At 45.2% G+C, this 23167-nt stretch overlaps 1 protein-coding gene and 1 pseudogene across 1 annotated transcript in view; one reads left to right on the top strand and one right to left on the bottom strand.

The window, feature by feature from the left end:
* The window catches only part of CTTNBP2 (cortactin binding protein 2), a 143882-nt gene that overhangs the window by 4273 nt on the left and 116442 nt on the right, over window positions 1–23167 (bottom strand). Inside the window, exons 14-23 of the mRNA XM_072783270.1 lie at window positions 21620–21706; window positions 21438–21537; window positions 12353–12505; window positions 11987–12174; window positions 8900–9078; window positions 6117–6322; window positions 5590–5772; window positions 3221–3284; window positions 1384–1516; window positions 293–391 (exon numbers count right to left, since the gene is read on the bottom strand). Coding sequence (XP_072639371.1) covers window positions 293–391; window positions 1384–1516; window positions 3221–3284; window positions 5590–5772; window positions 6117–6322; window positions 8900–9078; window positions 11987–12174; window positions 12353–12505; window positions 21438–21537; window positions 21620–21706 — 1392 coding nt within the window. The remainder of the gene's footprint in view (window positions 1–292; window positions 392–1383; window positions 1517–3220; window positions 3285–5589; window positions 5773–6116; window positions 6323–8899; window positions 9079–11986; window positions 12175–12352; window positions 12506–21437; window positions 21538–21619; window positions 21707–23167) is intronic.
* LOC140609659 (U6 spliceosomal RNA) lies at window positions 10482–10581 on the top strand (annotated as a pseudogene).

Genomic DNA, 23167 nt, shown 5'->3' with positions numbered 1-23167 from the left:
AAAGGTTCTCAAGTGAATACTTTTTAAAATAGAACAACCGAGACGGAAGTTACATCTGATCTAGTTTTGGCACACAACGCGCGTTTCTAAGTCACTCTTCCAAGCTGTTATCTAAACGGTGATCTTTCTAACCCTCGTTAACTACTGAACACACTCCTCTTCTTACAGCTGTGGTTGAAAAATAATTTTGTGATTCATACCGAAAGAAGATCTGGAAAGTGAATTCCACAGCGATCTTTTTTTTTTTTTTTTTTTTTTTGGTCTCATTTTTGCAGGGAAAATGGGCGCTTACCTTTGGTGACACTGGCATTCTTGGGTTAACAGTTGCTGAAAAGGCAGGGCTGTTTCCTGAACTATCAAACCTCCTTAAATCATCCCTGGAGTCAGCGATCTGGAAGACACAATTTAAGGTCACTAGAGAAAATCGGCAGAAGTGTTGCTCGTCTCCTCTGACCCTCGGGAGCTCTACGAGCACACCCTCGAGCCCTGTACTGTTCCCAACAAAGACTCGAAGCCTTTACGTGAAACTACCAGAAAAATGCATGAGAAATAATCTCTAAGGGGGGAGGATCTATTGAAAACACTCCAAAGATGATCAGATGAGCCCTAAGGGAGGAAAAAAAACATCCATCCTGGCAAAATTGTAAGATTTTAAGTATTACCTTATTTTTCCAGTAAGTCTTTCAGCTCATTTCCAGCGAGATTAGGTAAGACTGTCGATTCGCCTTTGTCCCAGAGATTAGGACTGTTCAGATGTCAGAGCTGAGTCTTTCGGTGGAAACCGCACGTTATAACTACCGTCTTATCTTCCCTTTCAAGTAAAGGGCACTTATCAAGGAAGTCGGGGCAAATTCGCTGCAGCTAGCAGAGCCCAAAGAGGCTGAGCTCGAGCCTATGGACCCTGCCACTGAGCTCGTGGGTCACTGATTTCTGGACGTGGGTCTCCGTTTATTTTCACAGCTTAACTATATGCATTGCGTAGGCCACACTCCCTCGGAGGACAGCTGTGGCCGTCCCTCTGTCTGTACCCCAGGCCTGCCGTGAAGCGCACTCACTGATAGGGCGCTTGTCCGGCAACGTTAGGAAAACAAAAAGGGAGACACAGTGCTGGTGTGATTGGTGCGAATGCCATCAACACGCGATTCTAACCTGAGGTCCCTGAGGAGTCAGCAAAGGCCGTACTTACTAGGACTCCTTCAGTATATGAAAGATGCTGTGGAACAGAGCGCTCCTAGGCCAGTAAGGAGGGGGTGAGTTGGAGCATCACCCACCCTCTTCAATCAGGAAGTTTTCTCCCAGGGAAGGTGTGTCATGATGTGGCCCGAAGAAATCTCTCCTCGGTTGGGGCTGCCCATCCACGACCTCCCCCTTCGTCCCGCTTACCTTGCTTATGTCAGATTCAGATTTGCTGGAGCACATACTCTGAAGCTCCTGGACGAGGTCGGCTTCGTCGTCCGAACCCAGAGAGAGCCTTTGTTCCAAATTCAAGGTCAATGACAGATCATTCTCGAGAGACCTAATGCAAAGTTCAGAAAAGGGTTTTTTTTTTTTTTTTTTAAGGTGGGAGCGAGACTCTAGTTTTGCAGGGGGATTTGGTGTGGGGAAGGAAAAGGGCTTTTAAATACCCTTTAAGGGATGCCTGGGTGGCTCAGTGGTGGAGCGTCTGCCTTCGGCTCAGGGCGTGACCCCGGGGTCCTGGGATCGAGTCCCACATCGGGTCCCCGCAGGGAGCCTGCTTCTCCTCCCTCTGCCCGTGTCTCTGCCTGTGTGTCTCTCATGAATAAATAAAATCTTAAAAAAAAAAAATACCCTTTAAAAGAGTTTGAAATGTCATTTCACGGCACAGCTCACTCTTCCAGGATTTTGGTTAACTTCCCACTCAGGATTTTATCCTATGGAGAAATCTACCTGCCTTACACCATCCAGGCCCCTTGCTGTCCCCGTCTCTTCCCCCTTCTCCAAGCCTAGATGAAACCACGCCACAAAACACTGTGGGGGAGTGGGGCCGTGTGCTTGCTACCCTGGAACAAACAGGAACTTTAAAGTGGGCTCTTCTCCTCACTAGCAACGTGGCCATGGGTCATATTTTATTTTCTGGGTTATCTGCATTTACAGCGTTCCTGGGGGAATGACACAGGCTGGCGTATATAATGGGTTTAGAGGTGCGCCTGGCGGAAAGCAGCCTGCGTTAGGCTTCCTTCATGGATCTGCTCTCTTTACAACTCGGCGAACCTGGTTCTAAATGCTGCTTGTCAAGTGACAGGGCCCACGATTTATCGGGATACAGTGGGGAGCTGTTATTTATATACATGGCCCAAACGTTTCTATTCTACGATTAACCAAATCCTCCTTGTGCCTCAAAATCCGTAAGTGGACACAATTCCCTTAGAAGCAACATGACAAAATGAGCATTTAAAACAGCACCTAAAAGCAAGTTTCAGTGTAAAACACCAGGCATCCAAAGCCCGTTTAAAAGTCCATGGATATAGAATTTTACCTCTTTATGTCGAATGCATTAATGATCAAGTTTGTATACAAAAAAACGAAGCTAGTATTTCTAACCTTTTCAAAAACTAAAAGCAAAAAAAGGCTTGATGTGAAGTTAGATTAAGCTTTAGATTTCACATGAAGGAGAGAATATGCCTCCCCAACGTGTCACTTTGGCACATGCATTATTTTGATCTGACGTCCATCAAGACCAAGCCCCAGCCGACTCAAGGAAAACCTTTACCTCTCCCTTAAGTACCTAAAAGAATTTAGAATTTATGAAAGAGCTACCGTCCTGTGACTCGCCCCCTCCCCCTTGGAGCACCAGGTCCTTCGCTCAGGAGGGCACTATACGCCTCGACTGCCCGACTTGCCCTCGAGTCTCCTATCTTTGGGGCTCCCAGACCTATGAACTGACATTCATTTTTCTTGTAATTTTTTTTCTTAAATATTTTATTTATTCATGATAGAGAGGCAGAGACACAGGCAGAGGGAGAAGCAGGCTCCCTGAGGGGAGCCGGATGCGGGACTCGATCCCGGGACCCCGACCTGAGCCACCCAGGCGTCCCCCTGGTCATCTGTCTTATGTCAATTTGATCATTAGACCAACCAAAGAATGTACAAGAGGAAATTGTCCTACCCTTACACATTCACTGGATTTCAGTTTAAAGCCGGCATGTGAATGACCTTTATTTTTAAAATCTATATATTGATAGCCTTAAGGGAAACTTACTTTTGTTTCGACAGAGAAGCATTCCTGTTATAATTCAGCTGAGACAGAGCTTTAATTTTGATACCTGTGTAAAGAAAAGCGTAATCACTTTCAATAGAATGAATCATGGTCCCTGTGCATCCTGAACTCTGTACTTTGATCTTGTTTTTGGACCGAATCCATCTCTTGAGGAGTGTTTCTCCTCAGGACAGCGGCTGTGGATGTAGCTTCCTGCATAGGCGCTGCTTTTATCAATGAACATCGCTAGCACAGATTACCTCTAAAAAATGACTTTGAAAAGTTGAAAATAAAAATAGAATAAAAAATGACAAGTAAATTGAATTTCATACATCCTCATAGACAATCTCTATATAGTTTCTTTGCCCATATTTCTGTCGTCATTATCAGAAAGGGTGACTAGCGGATTTCCCTATTACAATACGGGTGCCTGGGCTTGGTCCCTGACTCCTGAAGCCTGACTTGACATCATGGCTTTTCTGTTTCAGGTTGGGAGAAAAAGAGGCTGTGTCTTTACCAAAATTTATGATCACCCTGTGATTCTCTGTGTAGAATGCAAAGTGGTTTCTATTTTGATAAACAGTGGTGTCAAAACAAAACAAAAACCCCAACATCTATGCAAACATTGTAATATCAAATCGAATTTTTTTGGGGAAAAAGAAAACTTACCTATAAAAAATGAAATATCTTGGGTTGCACAAAATTTTATTAATCTTTCAAACAGGACTTCATGTTTCAAAGGGTGTATCTGATATACCAAGTAGTTCTAAAACTATAAAATTATAAATGACTTTATATTTGATTCTTTTACCATTTTACATAATATTCTGGGTTTGACTTAATGTTGCTTTAAAGTCACATTCATTTGATTGATTTTTGTTCGTCAACTCTCAAGTAGGCACTGACGATGCTTATTGTTGACGTTAATTACTTGGCTCAAGCAAGAGGCTCGTCTTAAACCCTACAGAAATTGTAATAAACTTGGAAATGATAGTGGGGAGCCTGGGTGGGTGCTTGCTATCTGAGGGCTTAGGTATTACTCCCTGCCCATGGGATTAGAATAGCACGGAGAGAGGAAGACACCGCTGGCCTCGCAAGGGACAAAACGATGGACTGCAGCTCCCCATGTTTCTAAGAGAGGTGACAGGGACAGCCAGCCAAGAGTTTCTGACCCTGTTTTGTTCCCTGGAAATGGAGAGGATAATCTTCCTCTTAGAGTTCCCTGGCATTACATATAGGGATAAACAGGTGGAAGGTATAACCCTCGCTGCTGAGGTCACTTCGGGAGTCTCTACACCACAGTAGGGGGCTGACCTCTAATAACTTTACTCCCTGAATCAAACACTCTACCTCTGGGAAGTAATGGCAAGCTCTTAGGAAATGTCATATTATAAATACATAGCAATCACCTTAAAACGGTGTAAAAACTCATTTTTTTTGCAGTGACTTTCCATTCAATCATTAAAAAAAAAAATCACAGTTTATGGACACACACTTGGGGTAATTATAAAACTCTAGCATGTATTAATATTAAGCCTGTATTTTGTTGATTTTTACATAGGAGATCACACTAATGAACAAAAAATTTTCAAGATTTTAGGCACAGTCTCTTTCTATAGCAACTCTACTGCTATAAAGTTGGCCTGAAATTCTACATAACAGAATTTGTTGGGGGTGGGAGGGGCTCCTGAAGACCCAAAATTAATTACATGTATGAGAAAACCACAATGCGCCTATGAGGTTGGAACATCTTTTCAAAATTACTCAAACATGGATTTCCTTTAGGTAAGACAATTTGCATAATTACCGATTACCCTATTATCAAAGCCAAACGGTGTATGTCTAACACCAGAGATAAATGTGTTTATTCTTGTTAGAATGAAAACTTACATATTTTTTTTATAGAGGATGGTCCACGAATCTGTTTAATAATTTATGAGAATGTAAACCCTAAGAGGGCAGGGATTTTTCTTTTCTGCTCTAGTTGGCAAGGTGTGAAATAGAACCTGACACATGGTACAACATATGAAAAAAATGTGTAAAAACGATTGACTCACAAAGGCCTTAAACTGGGTATCAAATAGATCTCTATACATACTTCAAAAAACTAAAAGGAGGAAACTATGCCAAAGCACAACTGTTGCATTACATAGACTTAATTGTGGCTGCCACAAATAAGTGATTTCCCACGTACGGGGCGCTCCCAAATATTTTTGGAAATGTACCTACTACACCCTGTCATTCCATTAAAATATGAATTGAAAGACTCTATTTTGTCGAATGCACAGTGGAAAAAAACAAAACACATTTGCCTTCGGCAAGCAGACGAGGAGCGCCCGCGGTCCTCCAGCCGGCACGGCGGCCTCACTTACCTCCCTCGCTCAGGCCCGGCCTATTCCAGGAGGGTGGAGAGTAGCGGCCGGACTTCTTGCGAGGACTGGTGCTCACTCTTCTCCAGGCACCACTCTCTTTCTTTCTGCTACAACTGTTGTAACTTGAGACTATAGATAAAGGGAAACCTCCTCCTTTGAAATCAGCTGTATGCTGGTCCAGCTCTGAAACAACACAAATCGTGGTTTGCCAAAAAAAAAAAAATAAATAAGGGGGGGGGGCAGCGATCGTGCAGTTTCATCGTCAAACAAAATGCAAGCATTGCAATTCTCCAAGAAACACTCTCCGAAAGTCACGGCTGCGCCGAGTTCCCCAGCAGGGGTGCTGTGACCCAGCGAGCTGTACGTGGAGATCCGGGATTACCGAGCCAATGGCTAATACGAGGGTGCTCCGGGGCAACGGTGTGACCTGTACGTTAGGGCGGAGACTATTTCTTTGCTCACGAAGAGACAAAGAGGCGCCCCCTTCGGATGCGGAGCCCCACGCAGCCCGGCAGCACCCCGCCTACCTGGGGTCTGCAGGGGACAGCCGTGCAGCACGGCTTTATTGAGCAAGATGCTGAGCGCAGCTTTGACCACGGCCTGCTGTCCTTGGCTGGGGTGGCTCTTAGCAGCTGTCACCCCCAGGCCGGGAGGTCTTTTCACAGAGGCTCTTGACAATATTGCTTCTTGAACCCTGGGCGCGATGATGGCGTTCCACAGCTTAGCCATCCACCTTGCAAAGAGAAGGGCGGTTCGCGGTTAGGACACAAATCACACCACAGCATACACACCACACCGGGTGGATCTGGAGACCGTGGAGAAAGCGTTCGTGTCTCTACACTCCTAGGTCGTTTTGAGACACATGGAATCATCCCATGTCAAAGATGTTTGGCTTTGCCTCAAAAATACAATGTTTTGCAAATGAAAACGATTTCTGTAGCTCTTTCACCTTGTAAGATCATCGGGAGCAGGAATCAACACTTAATGCTTTTTTTTTTTTTAAACACTTAATCAATGCTTAATCAATGCTTTTTTATGTATCAACACCATACATGAAATACATGGAAAGGAAAGTGAAGTTACAGGCAAAAGTCCAGAAAAATGATTTCCTGGGGATCTATATCTAAATAGCTTAAACTTATCTGCCATAGGACCTTAATAAGATACACATATTTGAATATTTCTGAGATTGGGATGGATCTTATAATCGGTGGCAAACTTGACCTGTCCATCCACCCCACGGCTAAGGCTCGGTGTCTGCACGTGGGTGGGCTCAGCTCTGCAGAGCGGGGACCGGTCACCAGCCGTCTCCTCATGTGCCCCTTTGCAGTGACAGCTGTGGCACTGAGACTACCCAAGTTTGGGGCATCCGATAGCAATTAAACCTCTTTCAAAAAAGATTACACTTTGTTGAGACATTAAAAAAAAAAAAAACAAACCCCCAAAAAACAAAAAAAACCACCACTTGATTCAAGGCTGTAGAAACCTAAACCCCATCTGTGGGTATGACAGTTTCCAAAGTTCTTAGATGTCGGCATGAGCCTTTCGAGACTCTTAAAGCTTTTACCCAGGTATCAGGCATGGGTCTTTCGTAAGCTTCTCTGTTAATGTCTAATGATACATAATTCAAGAGAAAAAAACTCTATCATAGGAGATTACAGACAACAACCTGGTGTTCTGTACCAGGAGTCGGACTTGCACAGGTCCTCCTAAAGGTGCTAAAGGGGTGAAGATGATAAGCTTTGGTTTAAAAACAAAACAAAACGGTGCTTCCTTAACGTGGCTGTTGGGAGATAATCTCCCTCGGCGCTTGCACACATCTAGCGTCCACTTCCGTTCCAGATTGTCTTTTCAAGGTGAGCGTGCGTATGGCAAACAGCCTTGGAAGAGAATGAGAGCCAGCGTCTCCTTCTGGAGCAGGAGGCAGATCTGTTTCCTTACTGGGATAATAAAAGTGTTGTTACCTTCCAGGGCAAAGGGTGGGCACACTTGCTGGCAGCCTCCTCCAGGAGCTTGGCATCCAGGGGCCACTGTGCATCACCCCCAGGGACCTGGGACGGGGACGCCAGGCCAACCTGTGCACAGGTGGGGCACAGGCCGGGGCTGCACACGGAGTGATGAAGCCCTGGGCCTCTCACCCAGGGTTGCGCCCCTCTGCAGCCCAACTGCTTAGCTTGCAAGGAGGGTAAACGGCTCGGGGCAGAGCCTCGCCAGCTGTTGCCCGGGGCTCTGCTCCAGTTAGGAAAGGCCCAAATTAGCTCCTAAGAATCTCGAGACTCCAGCTGCGAAAAAGGCTTACGTTTAGTTATAATACCGATGAAGAAAGAGGTGATCGTATGAATAAATGTGTTAGACCAGAATTCCTCTTTTTCCGCAATCAGCGGTTATGAAATGGACAGTGACAATAGCGAAGACAGGTTATTTGCATCCCCTGCTTTCCAAAATTCATTTCTGCCCCGGATGCCACAAAGTACAGGATCCACGCGAACAGCTAATCACAGAACCTTACTAAGCTGGGTTGCGACACAATTTTTCCTCTCGATTTTCTATTGCGTTAACTTTATTGTTAATATGTCTATTCTCATAAGCTGTAACAAAGGAAAACAGTGAGTATTTGAGTCTCGTTAATAAAGGAAGAATTTTTTTTTTTTTTGAGAGTTAGGGGGAGAGCAAGCACAGGGGGAAAGGGCACAGGGAGAGAATCTTAAGTAGGCTCCATGCCCAGCATGTGGGGCTCAATCCCAAGACCCTGAGATCATGACCTGAGCTGAAATCAAGAGTCGGGTGCTTAACCGACTGAGCCACCCAGGGGTCCCAAGGAGGAAGCTTTTATTTTCGGTTACGGGATCCTTGATGAATGGCTCATGTAGGCCTCTCCCAGGAGACACTGCACTGCATGTTCAACAGGACCCCGAGGGGACTTTCTTAACAATTTTATATTTTATAAAAATACTTTTATAAAATATTTTTATATTTATTCATGAAAGACACACAGAGAGGGGCAGAGATATAGAGGGAGAAGCAGGCTCCATGCAGGGGGCCTGATGCAGGACTCGATCCCAGGACCCAAGGATCACGACCTGAGCCCAAGGCAGACGCTCAACCACTGAGCCACCCAGGTGCCCCGAAGAGACTTTCGTACCAGAAGGAAACTGCTACTTACTATTTCTCAGTAAAAAAAAGCTTCCTTAGGAGCTACACAACAGACAAGTCATGGTCGTCCCCTGATAGGACATGAGGCGCCCCTTGCTCTCACACATTCCAAATTGGCTCTATTTTAAATAGGTAAATAAGGAGAGATGACACTTACTTCACTGTTGCTTGGGCATGTCCTGGGACTACAGGACAAGACAGGAAATACTTTGGTCCAAGAAGTGCTTCAGGTGTGCCCAGGCGGGCCAGGCAGGAGTTCAGCTGGCGCCAGACGGCCAGGGCCCAGTCGACGGTCTTGCACACGGGATCACAGGCCGAGGGCACCTGACCCCTGAACTACAGAGACAGAGAGGCCCAACGTGGGGTTTGGCTTAGAACAGTGCTGCTGCTTTTTCCCTTTGTTTTTAATAGTTCGAAAATAAAAAAATATAGACATTGGAAACGGTACAACAAAAATGGAAGCTGGATCTGATCTACTTGTGGCTCAGGGAGGGAAAGCTAATATACACTATTATGTGCGTTCCGTGAGCTACAGATCTGCAGGCTACTATGCAAAATGAAATATTAAGAGCAGTAAGAAGACTAAGAAACCTTACACAAATTCTTAAGTATCAGTTCTGGAAGAAATTATGATCCACGTGCACACAGAGTACCTCACGGGGCCTGCCTCTGTGGCAGGTTCACCTTGTATTAATTTTAATTGCCCTAGAAGGAAGGTCTCAGCTAACACCCTAACTCTATCGAAATGTACAGAGTTCCGATGGCATAAAGAAATTGAAAATTTTCAAGATAGTACGTAACGTACATGGTTTGATGGCAGCAATTCCTTTTAGAATTATACTCTACAAAATCAAGTCTTTTTTTTTCTAGTACAGAGGGTTCACAAAAGGACAAAGATTTCTTTAGTATCAGGACAAACATCCTTCAATTATTCAGAAGACAGACACAGCAGCTAACTCAGTGTCTTACAAGAAAGGGATTCATAGAAGTCTTTGTTTTACCAAGTAATTATGAGATTAGCACTATGGGTGCTACCCATAGATCGTTTCTATGGGTATGTCCTACTTGAATGGATATAATTTGGCCAAATCAAAATAAAAGAGTGGTTCAGCGATCCCAGCAGCTCTGCTGAAACAATATTCCTGGGTTATGTGAGGCTCTGGGATCTCTTACAAGTTCCCTGCCGTTCGAAAGAGGACGGACTGTATTTCTCTCTCTGATACTCTCCCGGTAAGAATGAGATCATGTACTATAATTAACGATAGTTGAATATTTGCTTATTCATACAATTATAATCACTGTTTTTTTAAATACTAGTAGGAGGCCCGGTGTTGTCCTGAAAGGCCTCTTGACTTGCACTCCTTTCAGGAACTGGAGGAAGAAATTGTGATCAAGTGCCAGCACAGGTCTAAGTGCCCCCTAAGATCTGGGCCTGCTCCGCAGCTGTAAGACGTTGGAGGTTTTGCAGGAGTCATTCATTCCATTGCACACGTGCCCAAGGAATCTGTTTTATTACCCTAGTTGAAGGGGCTCTTGGTAAGTGAAAGGCACCATCCCTCCCCCCGTCCTATTCTTCACAGCACACCCCACATTCCCATTCTCAAACACAGTGGAGAAAAGAGCACAGTTTGAAGCTTGGAGCTCCTTTTTTAAAAAAAAGGTAAAATAAATCCATTATAAAGTACGTGTATGTGTGCCAGTGAGCGGGGTGTGTGTGGGGGGAGGTGCATTTTACCTGCAATAGTGCCACATCTACAGAATAAAACTGGGACTTTGCAGAGATCAGCACGGCCCCTGTGCAAGGATGACATGCAAATTCATGAGGCAGTCCATATTTTTCCCTTAAACTATGGACTTTGGCTGATTACGATTTATCAATGTAGGTTCATCCTTGGTAAAATATAAAATAAATATAAAATAAAATATAAAATATATTTAAATATAAAACAAAATAAAAGGACCATTCTGGTGTGTGATGTTGATAACATGGGAGACTATGCATGTATGGAAGCAAGAGGTGTTGGGAAAATCTGGGTACCTTCCTCTTGATTTTAATGTAACCTAAAACTGCTCTTTAAAAAAAAATAAAGTTCATCTTTTGTGATATTTATGTGAATTTTTTTGGCAAAGAGATTTAAATATTAATGATAAAATTAATGGAGACATCAGTAATTTGCAAAGCTACACACCCGTGACTGTCATTACCTCACCTTTCTTCCCACTGGTTGGTGTCATACGATGGCCTAGCTTTGGCCTAAAGCGTGTATTTATGACCAATGGACTCTCAGACAGAGACGGCCACAGCCCTCTTTCCCCCTGTAATAGCATCCAGGTTCCCGCCTTTGAACATGCTTGAGTCAGGGTGTGGCGCCTGAAGCCCTGCACACATCCTGCCATCGTGAGGGGAGCTCCAGAGACTCCCCCAGAACTGGGACCTGACATCATGGCAGTGAACAGATGTCAGCAACACCTACCACAAGACATCGGTATGTGAGGGGGAAAAAAACGCCTCTCTTTGTGAAGTAGGCAGCACCGTGGGTGTTGTGTTATTATTTATAGCTTAAAATATCGTGATAGATGCCGCCCTCCAACTGTGGCCGGTTGTGCTGGATAAAGGGACAAAGTCTTACTAACTCAAGCTCTAGTGTTTCAAATCCATCTTGACACTCAGATACTAGCTCGACTCAAGAAAATTAAATAGCAATGCACGAGATTTGGTCGACATTAATTCTGGTATTTTTTGGGGGGAGACTACAGAATACTTTATTCCAGAAAAATCGCCAGAAGTCATAATTACTCTTCAAAGCGTGTCAAAAACGAGAGCATTTTAATCTTCCACGTGCCCTTTAAATACTTGCTCTAGCACAGTGTAAGAGTCCTACATTGAAACTGGCTTGAGTGGATGGAGAATGTTTCGAAGGCTCCAAGGAAGCAGCAGCTATTCTTAAAACAAGTGGTTCGTTTTCTAAGAGAGCCTCCTATAGCATTCAGAACTTGGAGAGACTCCTTGAGGACGGTTAATAACGACACTTGTAAAACCTATTTGCTTTTCTCTTTTTCTCCTTTATAGTTAACATAGTCCAGAAACTGTTCTGGGTTTTATATGTATTATCTTACTTAACCCTTGGCTATCTAAGAATATTCCCTGCCCAAGGCCATGCGGTCACTAAGTAGCAGAACCCCAGCCCGGCCCCCTGACACTGATGCCCCTTTCTCCTGGCAGAGGCTGCGGCTGCAGTTTTACCTTATTCACTACTTTCCTTCGTAGGAACCTCTGTAGCAGTCCCTGCATGGGCTCGCCGTCCCACCGCAGCTGAACCCAGCGGAAATGCTGCTGCACCGGCAAGTCAGAGCCCTGGAGACAGGCCTTGGCAATGGTTCCCATGAGAAAGCAGTTTTCATGAAAGTAGTAGCATTCAGACGTTCCATTTCCTAAAACAAACCAAAAGCCACGGCCCGACCTCAGCCAGCCATGTGAAGACACAAACACAAAGTAAAAGAAGCCTAAGAAAGAAGAATACGAAGCACAACTCCTCCCCTGGGCAACAGGAGGATTAGGATAATCCCACAGAAGCTGGCTTCAGGGGCACGGTCTTGGCACTATCTTTACCTTTTTGAAAGGTCCAGGGGCTTTCAGTGCTGCGATTTTCCAGAGGTGCCAGGAAGTCTCCCAGTAACTCCGACAACGAAGATTTTTCCAAATTCTCTAAGATGACGATGACTTTCTTGTTAACAGGGGACTGTTTCACTGGGATCAGACAAGCTGTGGTCAGAAACAAAATTTAGGGATCACAGTTTTTACGGGGGAAAAAAAAAAGCCTTTATGAGCTAGTTAAAAATCGAAGTCCGAAGATACAATGTGTTGGCAAAGTTGTGACATGATCAGAATGCTCTTAACTTGCTGGCAGAGTGTGAGGACTCCGGAAAAGAGTCTGGCGTTGTTTGATACAGTCGAAAGTACACACATACAGTGATCCAATGCTGGTGGCACAGCAGATCCCAATTAGGACCAACCCCGATTCCCATCAACAGAATAAACAGGAGCATATTCATAGGATGGGCAGGACAGTGACCACACGGAAGGCTGTCCCAAACAACAGAGTAAGAAGTAAATCACAGAAGCGTCCAGGATCTCGCCACGTGAAGTTCAAATACGGGCACTACGAAGTATATAGAGATCCACAAGGGAGGAAAGGGATTGAACGGTAGTAAAATGATAGAGAGAAGCAAAATAATGATTCTCACCAAAGATGGACTAATGGTTTACCTCTAGAAGGGTTTGTGAACTGGAACGGGGCACACCGCCACATCCTGGAAGCCAGGAACAAGCCCTCTCTTGGCCTGGCTGGTGCCTAAGTGGTTATTTAAAATTATTCCCTCTGGGGGGTGGGGGGGGGGCGCCTGGGTGGCTCATTGGGTTAAGCGTCTGCCTTCAGCTCAGGTCATCACGGTCCCGGGGTCCTCGATCAAGCCTCCGCCTTGGGCTCCCTGCTCAGTGGGGAGTCTGCTTCTCCCTCTCCCCCCCTTGTGCTCTTCCGTGTGCCCTCTGTCTCAAATACATACGACCTACAAATAAAATTCATTGACCTATAAATATAGGTAGTATGTATTTTACGGATGTATACTTCCTCATACAAAAGGTCAAAAACCCTTAAATGACCTTTATTTTTTTTTTAAGATTTATTTATTTATGATAGACAGAGAGAGAGAGAGAGGCTGAGACACAGGAGGGAGAAGCAGGCTCCATGCTGGGAGCCCGACGTGGGACTCAATCCTGGGACTCCAGGATCGCACCCTGGGCTGAAGGCAGGTGCTAAACCACTGAGCCACCCAGGAATCCCCTTAAATGATCTTTAAATGACACCTATGTGAAATAATTAATAAAATTGTAGGACCTCAGAGAGATAAGCAGATCCAGCCTTTCATTTTACAGACCTCAGAAAGGTTAAGGTGGTTGGGCTAGGGTTTCACAGCAGTTGTCAGGAAGGACTAGAACTTGATCCATCCTTCCTTCCTTCCTTCCTTCCTTCCTTCCTTCCTTCCTTCCTTCCTTCCTTCCTCCCTCCCTCCCTCCCTCCCTCCCTCCCTTCCTTTTTTTTAAGATTTATTTATTTACTTGAAAGAGACAGGGTGGGTATGTGCGTGCCCGTGTGAGTGGGTGAGAGACAGGCCTCCGCGCTGGGACCCTGAGATCAGGACCTGGGCTGAAATCAGGAGTCGGATACTTAACGGACCGAGCCACCCAGGTGCCCCAGGACTTCTAATCTTGCCTTAGTGGACCTCCTCCTGAAGAAGGCGGCACTAAATTGCATATTGACCCAAAATGAGAGATGGAAAGAAAATGGAAGATTACGGGTATACGTAGGAGACCGTGAAGTCTGTGGACAGAATGTACTTGAAACAGTGCCGAGCACCCACTAAGCACTCACACGTCCGTACTGCAGTTACGACGCTTATACTACGGCCTACACGCCAGTAAATCGATCACAAGTTAAAATCGCTCCTTGATTTTTACGGTTCCAAGATCCCTCAGTCCCAGCCAGATCAACCTTGAGAAAAAGAGATCAATTTAGAATACGCGAGAGTCATTTTGCCAAGTATTCCGCTTCCCACAGATACTCAGGGTAAGTAACAGACTCCACTCGGCCCGCCTGGTTGGCTGCACGCGATGCAGCCGCGCTTTCCGAGGGTCCCTCGCCCGTGTGGGCACCTCCTGCATCCCCTCGGCCTGCAGCACCTGCGGGCGCCGCCCCTTCCACGCAGCCCCGCGGCCCGCGGCGTCCCTTCAGAAACACTCGTGGCGGAAGGAGGGGAGGTCGAGAGTTCCCTGAACGACCCGATGAACCAACCGACCCCTTCTACCTGCTGGGGAGCGGGCAGGGAGCAGGTGCGGCCCCCCAGGCCATGCCCCGGCGCCTGTGACATGCACCTGCCTCCCGGGCGCAGCCTTCTCGCGGGCGGGGAAGGGGAAGGGGAAGGGGAAGGGGAAGGGGAAGGGGAGGGGGAAGGGGAAGGGGAAGGGGAAGGGGAGGGGGAAGGGGAAGGGGAAGGGGAAGGCCTTCTGGGCCCGGGGGACGGCCCGGCGGGACCCACGCCCCAGCTGTGGCCGGAGATTTCTTTTAACCTGTTGCCAGAAAGCCGGCCAGCGCCATTCGCTTACCTTAAGCTACTTCACAGCTCTATTTTGGAAATGAAGCTACTCTTTTTGTCTTTTTTTTTCCTTCCAGTTTCACCGGCTTTATCAGCTTGGCTCCTCTGCTGCACACTGGTGATCGTGATCACACACTTCCTGGGCTAGGCTCGGGGCCACAGCCCGGTGCTGGACACCCTGGTCTTAAAGATTCTGGGGAGTCTGTTCCAGGGCAACATTCGTTGGTTTAAAAATAATTAAGCTATCACATTCACAGCTAAATCCAAACTTGCCTGTGTCTAAAGTGCCCACAAGTCCACCGCCTCCCGCCTTGGGTGGAAAGCAGCCTGCCTGTCTCCCACAGTCCACTTACCCCGAGGCTCTCCGAGGCGGAGGTTCCGAGCCCAGATGAGGAGGGGGCAAGCCTTCGAAGAGCTTCGGGACATGCAGGGCCCAAGGGGCTAACTCAGTTATGTGCACTCTAATGACCACACTCCCCTACTGTTATTTCGGTCATTCTACCTCTATTACTTCCCAAAAGGAAAGTCCTCTCAAGAATTCAAAGTGTTACCTTAACATACCAATCTCGTGCTCAAAATCACTTTTTTTTTTTTTTTTACTACTTACTGTCACATGTAATTTTTAAAAGTATCCGTCTTGCTGACCGAACTCCGTACTTTACACGGAGGCAAAAATTCGACCCAATTCTAATACACATTCACACCCTCTTTAGCAAACAACAGGGCCCATGGGCTGTGACGACCTCTCACAAAAGGCAAGACGAAAAGGAAGATGTTATTTTTCTTAATTTTATTTTTTAGGACGATGTTATTTTAAAATAAGCACAAAATAACCCGTGGTTACGTCAGTGCTAGGTGTTTTATTTTAAATGTGCTTTTCTGTTCCATATTCCTTTCTTCGTGGGAACCATTTTAATCTCTATATAAGTTTTAGGTTCTTTTTTTTCTTCTTCTTCTTTTTTGAGAGAGTGAGCAATAGAGAGTGAAAGCACAGGGGGAGGAGCAGAACGAGGGGGAGAAAGAATCTTCAGCAGGTTCCATGGCCAGCACGGAGCCCCCGATGCGGGGCTCCAGCTCACAACCTTGAGGTCGTGACCTGAGCCAAATCAAGAGGCAGATGCTTAACCGAATGCACCACCCAGGCCTCCCCTTAAAGCTAATTATTTAAAACACATCTATTACTCTTCCTTTTTATATATTTTGCTCGTGTATTTCTTTTATTCATTCTCATGACTCTCTCCGCTTGCTTTCTTCTGCCGTCACACAGACGAGCAAATATGTGTTCTGTGCATAGTGAAGGTCAAAGTTCAGCATCCTTGCCCAGCCTCATTCAAGTAGTTTCATCTCTTTTTGTAGAGAATGTAGGTTAAAAGCCAGGAATAAATGTATTCCTTACAAATTGGTATATCCTTCACTTATAGTAATAGGATTTGATCAACTTAATTACTTGATAAAAATGCAAGATGATTCCTATTTCCTCAGTATTCTAAAAACTGCAGCAGAAGAGCCTCAGAACACCTTTTGCCTCATCCCGACCTCTGACTCCTCTACTCCCTGCCCTTTCTCATCACTTCTTGGCCAAAAGAACATTCCCTGTTATGTGCTTCCTGCAGAAGTGACCCGACAGCCATCGACGACTCTTCCCTTTGGCTCCCGTGAGATTATCCTGCCCTACCCGGAAGCCGCGTGGCCCCATCTACTCTACTCAACAGGCAGGGCGTTCTCTCCACGAGCTCTCCACCAGTCACCAGTTAATAGCAGCAGGTCCTAGGGAGAACACGATGGGCATGATGGACAGAGTTCGAGGAGATGAGGACAGACAGCTGCAAGGGAAGCTCCGGGGCCAGATTACAAGCTTCATGACATCCGCGCAGAGAACTGTACTGTTTGTCCTGCAGCCACCTGCGTGTAACGGCAGGGAAATGACAAGAGCAGCTCTGCATTGCACAAGGAACCCAGTGGGAGCTGCAGACCCTAGTAAGGGAGGGACTGGAGGAGATCAGAATGGTTAGGGATGAGGTCTGCATAGTCCCTTGAGCAAGAAATGACAGGTGGAGGGGGAAGAGCAGGGGAGGTGGAGATGAGAGACAGGGACCAGATTCAGCAGAACTCAGGGCTGACTGGGCACAGAGAACTAGGCACACTGAGGAACGCGCAGCAATGCTCAGGTGCCCTCCTGGGGCTGCTGCATTTAAGGTCTTAGAGATGGGGGGCGCCTGGGGGCTCAGTCCGTTATGCATCTGCGTCCGGCTCAGGTTATGATCCTAGGGTCCTGGGATGGACCTCCTTGCTCAGCGGGGAACCTGATTCCCCCCTCCCCAGACCCCTCCCCCTCGTTCGTGTGCTCTCTCTCTCTAAATAAGTAAATAAGATCTTAAAAAAAGATCTTAGCAGATGAATCTGCATTTGCGTCTTACTTTTATTATTAAAAAGAAAAAAGGTATTTGATAATTATAAATTACTGAGCTGAATAGAGAATAAAATTCTGTTCCCACTCAAGGTGGATATACCACTTCCGACACAAGAGGATAGTTACAATGGGGATTTTCTTTTTTTAGGCTCAGTCTGTCCAAAACCTTCATTTTTTAAAACTCTGAACCACTCTATCTGTATGCCCTATCGTCACCTTCTCCACCATCAACTTTTGCACTCTCTCATCTTACCTCCTTCTACATTCACTCTAAGAGCTTCTTCTACTTGTGGACACCCGAAGAGGACACATGACGGGCATTCCCTCTGCCTTTGCCTGCGCGATTTCCTCTAACAGGAGATTCACCCACACGTCAACCAATACTTATTAGCTATCAGTGTACAAGGCAAACTAGAAGAATAAGGTACAGCACTAGCCTACAAGGAGCTCACCCTGTGTGCGTGGGCCTCGGCCAAAGCTCAAATACTCCCCGCATCGCCTTGACCTATAGTCAGGTGGACACATAAGCAGTCTACTGATGCCCATTAGAGGGACAAATCGTATCTGGAGGGATGAGAGAAGCCTGCATTTGAGGGGTTCTTAGAGAATTTTAACAGGGGCTTTTTCTGTAGATCCAAAACGGCAGAAACCATGTCTGTTTTGATCAGTACTGGACTAACATTTTGCATGGCACCTGCCATGTTGGTAGGCACAATGCGTGTGGGGTATGCTTGTTTATCATTAGATGACAGCTGCAGCGTGAACAGAGACTGGACAGTAGAAAAACAGAGGACATGTAAAGAAGAAACATCATATTCTATTGGAGTGGAGAAATCTATTTTAAAAGGGTCCGATTCTGAAGACGGCATACAAATAGCCAACGTGTCCGTGAAAAGATACATTACAAAAAAAAAAAAAAAAAAGATACATTACATCACTAATGATCAGGGAACTGCAAAGCAAAACCACAACGAGATATCACGTCACACCAGTCAGAATGGATATCATCGGAAAGGCAAGAGATGACACGTTCTGGCAAGAGCGTGGAGCAAAGGGAACCCTTGAGCAGGGATGGTGGGAATGTAAGTCGGTGCATTTCCATGCTATGGGAAAGAGTATGGAGGTTCCTCAAAAAATTCAAAATACCACATTGTCCAGCAATCTCACTTCTGGGTATACAGCCAGAGGAAACAAAATCAGGATCTCAAAGGGTAATCTGCACCCGCACTGTCACGGCATCATTATTCACAAATACTCCAGATATGGAAGGAACCTAAGTGTCAACAGATAAATGGATAAAGAAAATGTGGTCTATACATAGAACGGGATATTTTTTACTCGAGGAGAAAGAGGAAAATCTTGCCATCTTGAACAACGTGGTGGACCTTGAGGGCATTAAGAGTTAAGTCAGACAGAGAAAGAAATACACTGCATGATGTCAGGTCTATGTGGAATCTAAAAAAAGCCAAACCTATGCAAACAGAGCAGGGGCTTGGGGCCAGGGTGAGGGGAAGGGGGAGGTATCAAAAGACACAACATTCCAGTTACATAAGATGAGTAAGTTCTGGGGCGCTCATGTACTGCATGGCGACCACAGTTAGCAGTCTTGTATTACATATTTGAAAGTCACGAAGAAATCAGACCTTCAATGTTCTCACCACAAAAAGAAAATTGTAATTGTGTGAGGTAGGAGAGGTACAAGCTAATGGTATAGTAATTACTCTATTATGGACGTGTATCAAATCAACATGCTGTACACCTTTAGCTCACACGATGGCATGTCTCGATAATATCTCAATTAAAAAAATATAATAAAGGGTCAGATAAGCCAATGAGGTGGATCAGTGTCCTTGAATGGAAGGTCTTGAATGGCCCCAATGAACCGCTTAGTTCAGTGGGCGACAGAAGCGTGTGCAGGGCTGGAATCACAGACAGCTTTTACCTAAGGGTCCGACTGCCCGTGAAGGATGTGTGAGGAGGAGAAGCAGTAGGCCGAGTAGCCATGCACGGGAACGCAGAAGAGATACAGGCAGAGGGGACATAAGGTAAGATGGTACCAACGGGAAGGAAGAAAGAGGCATGCCTGGGACCCGTCTGGCAGGACCTGACCGTGGACCAGGAGGGACAAAGATGGGGGTGTCCATGAATGGGGAGATCTGGGAGTTCTACATGGTCCTCATTTGGCTTTAAAAACTGAAATAAGTGCCAACATCGAAGGAAGAAAATCCGACATCTTCACATAAAAAGGGATTTCTAACTTCTTAAAAGTCACAAGACCACGTGACACTGGATCTACGTGCCATCAGCAACCAGCTGCTGCAGCTCAGAGCTGCTGCCCTCCTGCACATGGAGACAAGGCGCCCGCCGCCCACCGCCTTTCCCCTTCGGTGAGGTCGCTTGGCCCCTGTGGACATTCAGGTTGTCGAGTCTGCTGACAAGCCCGAGTTTCAAGTGGGAGAGGCTGAGGAGGAGGAGGAGGAATGCTTCAGACACTCCCCCAGGTTTAGCAGTGCTGTGCTGTCTCCATCCTTTACGACCTCATTCACTGCTAATTTTCTTAGCTCTCTAAGCTCAGAGCAGAGAGAAGAATTCAATCTGTAACTGCTATCTGCTGCGACAGGGTGAGAACAAAATATGTCAGCTTCTTACTTTGAGGTAAAACAATACTGAACGTTGGGGAAAAAATGTAGTGGGCTTTTGTTGGAAGACCAAGGCGTGGGGGGCGGACAGAAATTTCGGCACAGGTGAGTTCCTGCGGAGTAGTGGCTGGCAGTGATGGAGGACAGGCTCAGCAGCAGTCTGAGTCCTGCTTGGCTGTGTCCTTGCAGAGGGTTCTTTGGTCAGGGTACTCTAACCTCCTGGTTCAGATTTTTTCATGTTTATAAATCAGGGTGTTTAGAACGGGGCCTACCAGAGTCAGAGCTTAATAAATGTTAGTGATTATTAGTAACAGCAGCAGGGAAAACAGCCTTCTGCAGCTTTCACTACTTTCTGAACAAAGACTAACTCAAGCACCATCATCCTATGCCGATTCTGGTGGGATTTTCCTGTCCTTAAAATGTGGGCCTAGGTCTTTGGAACCCTCAGTCCCTCCCCAAGCCTGCCTCTTAACTCTATTTCTTGACTTACTAGCTGCTGGCACTTCCTCCTTCCCAACGCTGACCTAGCCACGAGGTTATCTCCCTCGATCAGTGGCTCCAAAGATGAGAAACACCTAAAAGATTTAAATGTGCATTTCAGCTCTTCTATCACTGATCTGGCAACTGCACCCCCTCCCCAGGGGTCCCTGCAGCTTTGAGCTCTTGGAGACTGGAGTCCAGTCCATGTGAGTTTTATGTCAGAGCTGCTAGTCCTACTGTGCTATGCAGGGTATGCTAATTCCACCTGGGGTGAAACTTGGTGGACTCTGGAGCCTAAGAAAGATAGAAAATGCATGAAAAAGTCGTATTAATAAGCGTATTTAATCCTGGTTCTGCCCCCCTGTAGCTGTGGCGAGATACCAAACCCCTCTGTGCCACTTTCCTCATGTTTGAGACAGAAATGACACCTACGTGCACTGGGCTGCTGTGGAGATTAAACGAGTTAATGAATGCACGCAGTGTGTTTAGCAAAGCGCCAGTCAGCGACATGCCAATGGTTAGCTGGAGAAAGTTTAATTCAGGTGCTTCAATGAGGGGTGCTTTGATGGTAGAAAATCTATGAATAATATCATTTACTAAAAACCTATCTACTTCTTATTATCACCATGCAATTCTGAACAGCGTCATTGATAGAATACTTAGTCCTGCAAGTGTGGGTGGCTCCCAACACCCCCTCCTCCCTTAGTATACCTCTGGTGCCAGTTAAATAGTATGTTCACAACAGATGATGATTTGTACACAAAAGATGGGGGAAAAAAAGAAGAGAACGTAGGATGAGCAACAAATGCAATGACAGATACATGAAAATAATTTTTTTGTGTGTTCATCTGGATTCCCCATTTTCATCCCAACACTGTTGAATAATTGAAAAGTCATCCTAAATCAACCCCCCCCCCCCCCCCCCGCCAAGAGAGAAAGTTTATTTCCTTTCAACAGTATCACTGAAGATCATGCCCTTTCAGTTACGACAATTCAGTTTCCTGGAATGGTCTTACCACTACTGATGAACAGGTCTACGAGCTGTTCCTTGGAGAAACCAGCATCCACTTCGGCTCTCACTATTTCACAGGTGAATCCCGCAGCCATTTGTCTGTGCTGTGATAAGAAATCAGTGATTAGTTCTCTACATGCTTTCACATTCTCAGAGAAAAGGAGAGGATACTCAAGCAATGGGTACCTTCATGCAGAGTGCAAGCTGATGTGCTATGTAGTCTTGCAAGCTTCCTTCTGGACCATGGAAAATGACATTATGGTATTGCTCGACCTATTAATAAACCAAGAGGAAATCTTAGGTGAAAATGTGAAGGAGAGGGGAAAAAAAAAAAAAAAGCAGTACCCAAGCAGGAAATTTCCTTTCTGATTGTCCTTTGAAAATATTAAAAATAATAATTTCAGGATTCATTTTGTTCATTGGGTACTTGAAGTCTTTCAATTTAATGTGAAATACTGGCAAATATAGTATTTATATATTTATAGAGTATTTTATGCAGTATTTACTTATAGGAAGAGCTGACACTGTATTAAGAAGCATACTCTTTCTTCCCTGTATCTTCCATAGCGAGGTTCGGCACACAGGCTGGGAACATGGTTCTTAAGTGTATTTCGTCCCTTGCAAATGTTTTTATTACCTCTTGTAGATGCTCTGTAGTTTGAATTTTCCCAATGTTTATTTTGCTTTTGAGTGATATTTAAAATAGCAATGAATTTCATTAAGGAAATTCTGGAAAATACAAGGAAAAATAAAGTAGAATACAAACCACGGATAGTGTCAGCACCGAGAAGCAACCACTGTAAATATCTCTATGCTTCCCTTCCCAGCCTCAGCAATTAGACGATAAAAATAAATAAAAGGTATTCAAATCAGCAAGCAAGAAGTCAACATTTCACTCTTCACAGATGACATGATACTCTATATAGAAAACCTGAAAGACTCCACCAAAAAATTGCTAGAACATGAACTTGGCCAAGTCGCAGGATATAAAATCAACATACAAAAATCTTCAGCATTTCTCTATGCCAATAACAAAGCAGCAGAAAGAAAAATCAAGGAATCAATCCCATTTCAATTGCCCCCTAAACCGTGAGATACCTAAGAATAAACCTAACCAGAAAGGCAAAAAATCTGTACTCTGAAAACTAGAAAATACTTTTGAAAGAAATTGAAGATGACCCAAAGAAATGGAAAACATTCCATGCTCATGGATTGGAAGAACAAATATTGTTAAAATGTCTATACTACCCAAAGGAATCTACACACATTCGATGCAATCTTTATCAAAGAACACCAATATTTATCACAGAGCCAGAACAAACAATTCTAAAATCTGTGTGGAACCCGAAAAGACCCTGAATAGCCAAAGTAATTTTGAAAAAGAAAACCAATGCTGGGGGCATCATAATGCCAGATTTCAAGCTCTATTACAGAGCTGTGAACATCAAGCTGTGGTCACGGTACTGGCACAAAAACAGACACACAGATCAATGGAACGGAATAGAGAACCCAGAAATGGTCCCTCAACTACATGGTCGACTAATCTTTGACAAAGCAGGAAAGAATTTCCAATAGAAAATAGACAGTTTCTTTAATAAATGGTGCTGGAAAAACTGCATGGCCACACGCAGAACAATGAAACCAGTCTACCTTCTTACACCAGACACAAAAATAGATTCAAATGGATGAAAGACCGAAATGTGAGGCAAGAAAGCATCAAAATCCTTGAGAAGA

Source organism: Canis lupus, chromosome 18 (assembly GCF_048164855.1).
Source record: "Canis lupus baileyi chromosome 18, mCanLup2.hap1, whole genome shotgun sequence".
In the NCBI taxonomy this organism is placed as follows: Eukaryota; Metazoa; Chordata; class Mammalia; order Carnivora; family Canidae; genus Canis; species Canis lupus.
Note: the sequence above shows the minus strand (reverse complement) of the source record. Positions and strands in the feature narration are given on the sequence as shown.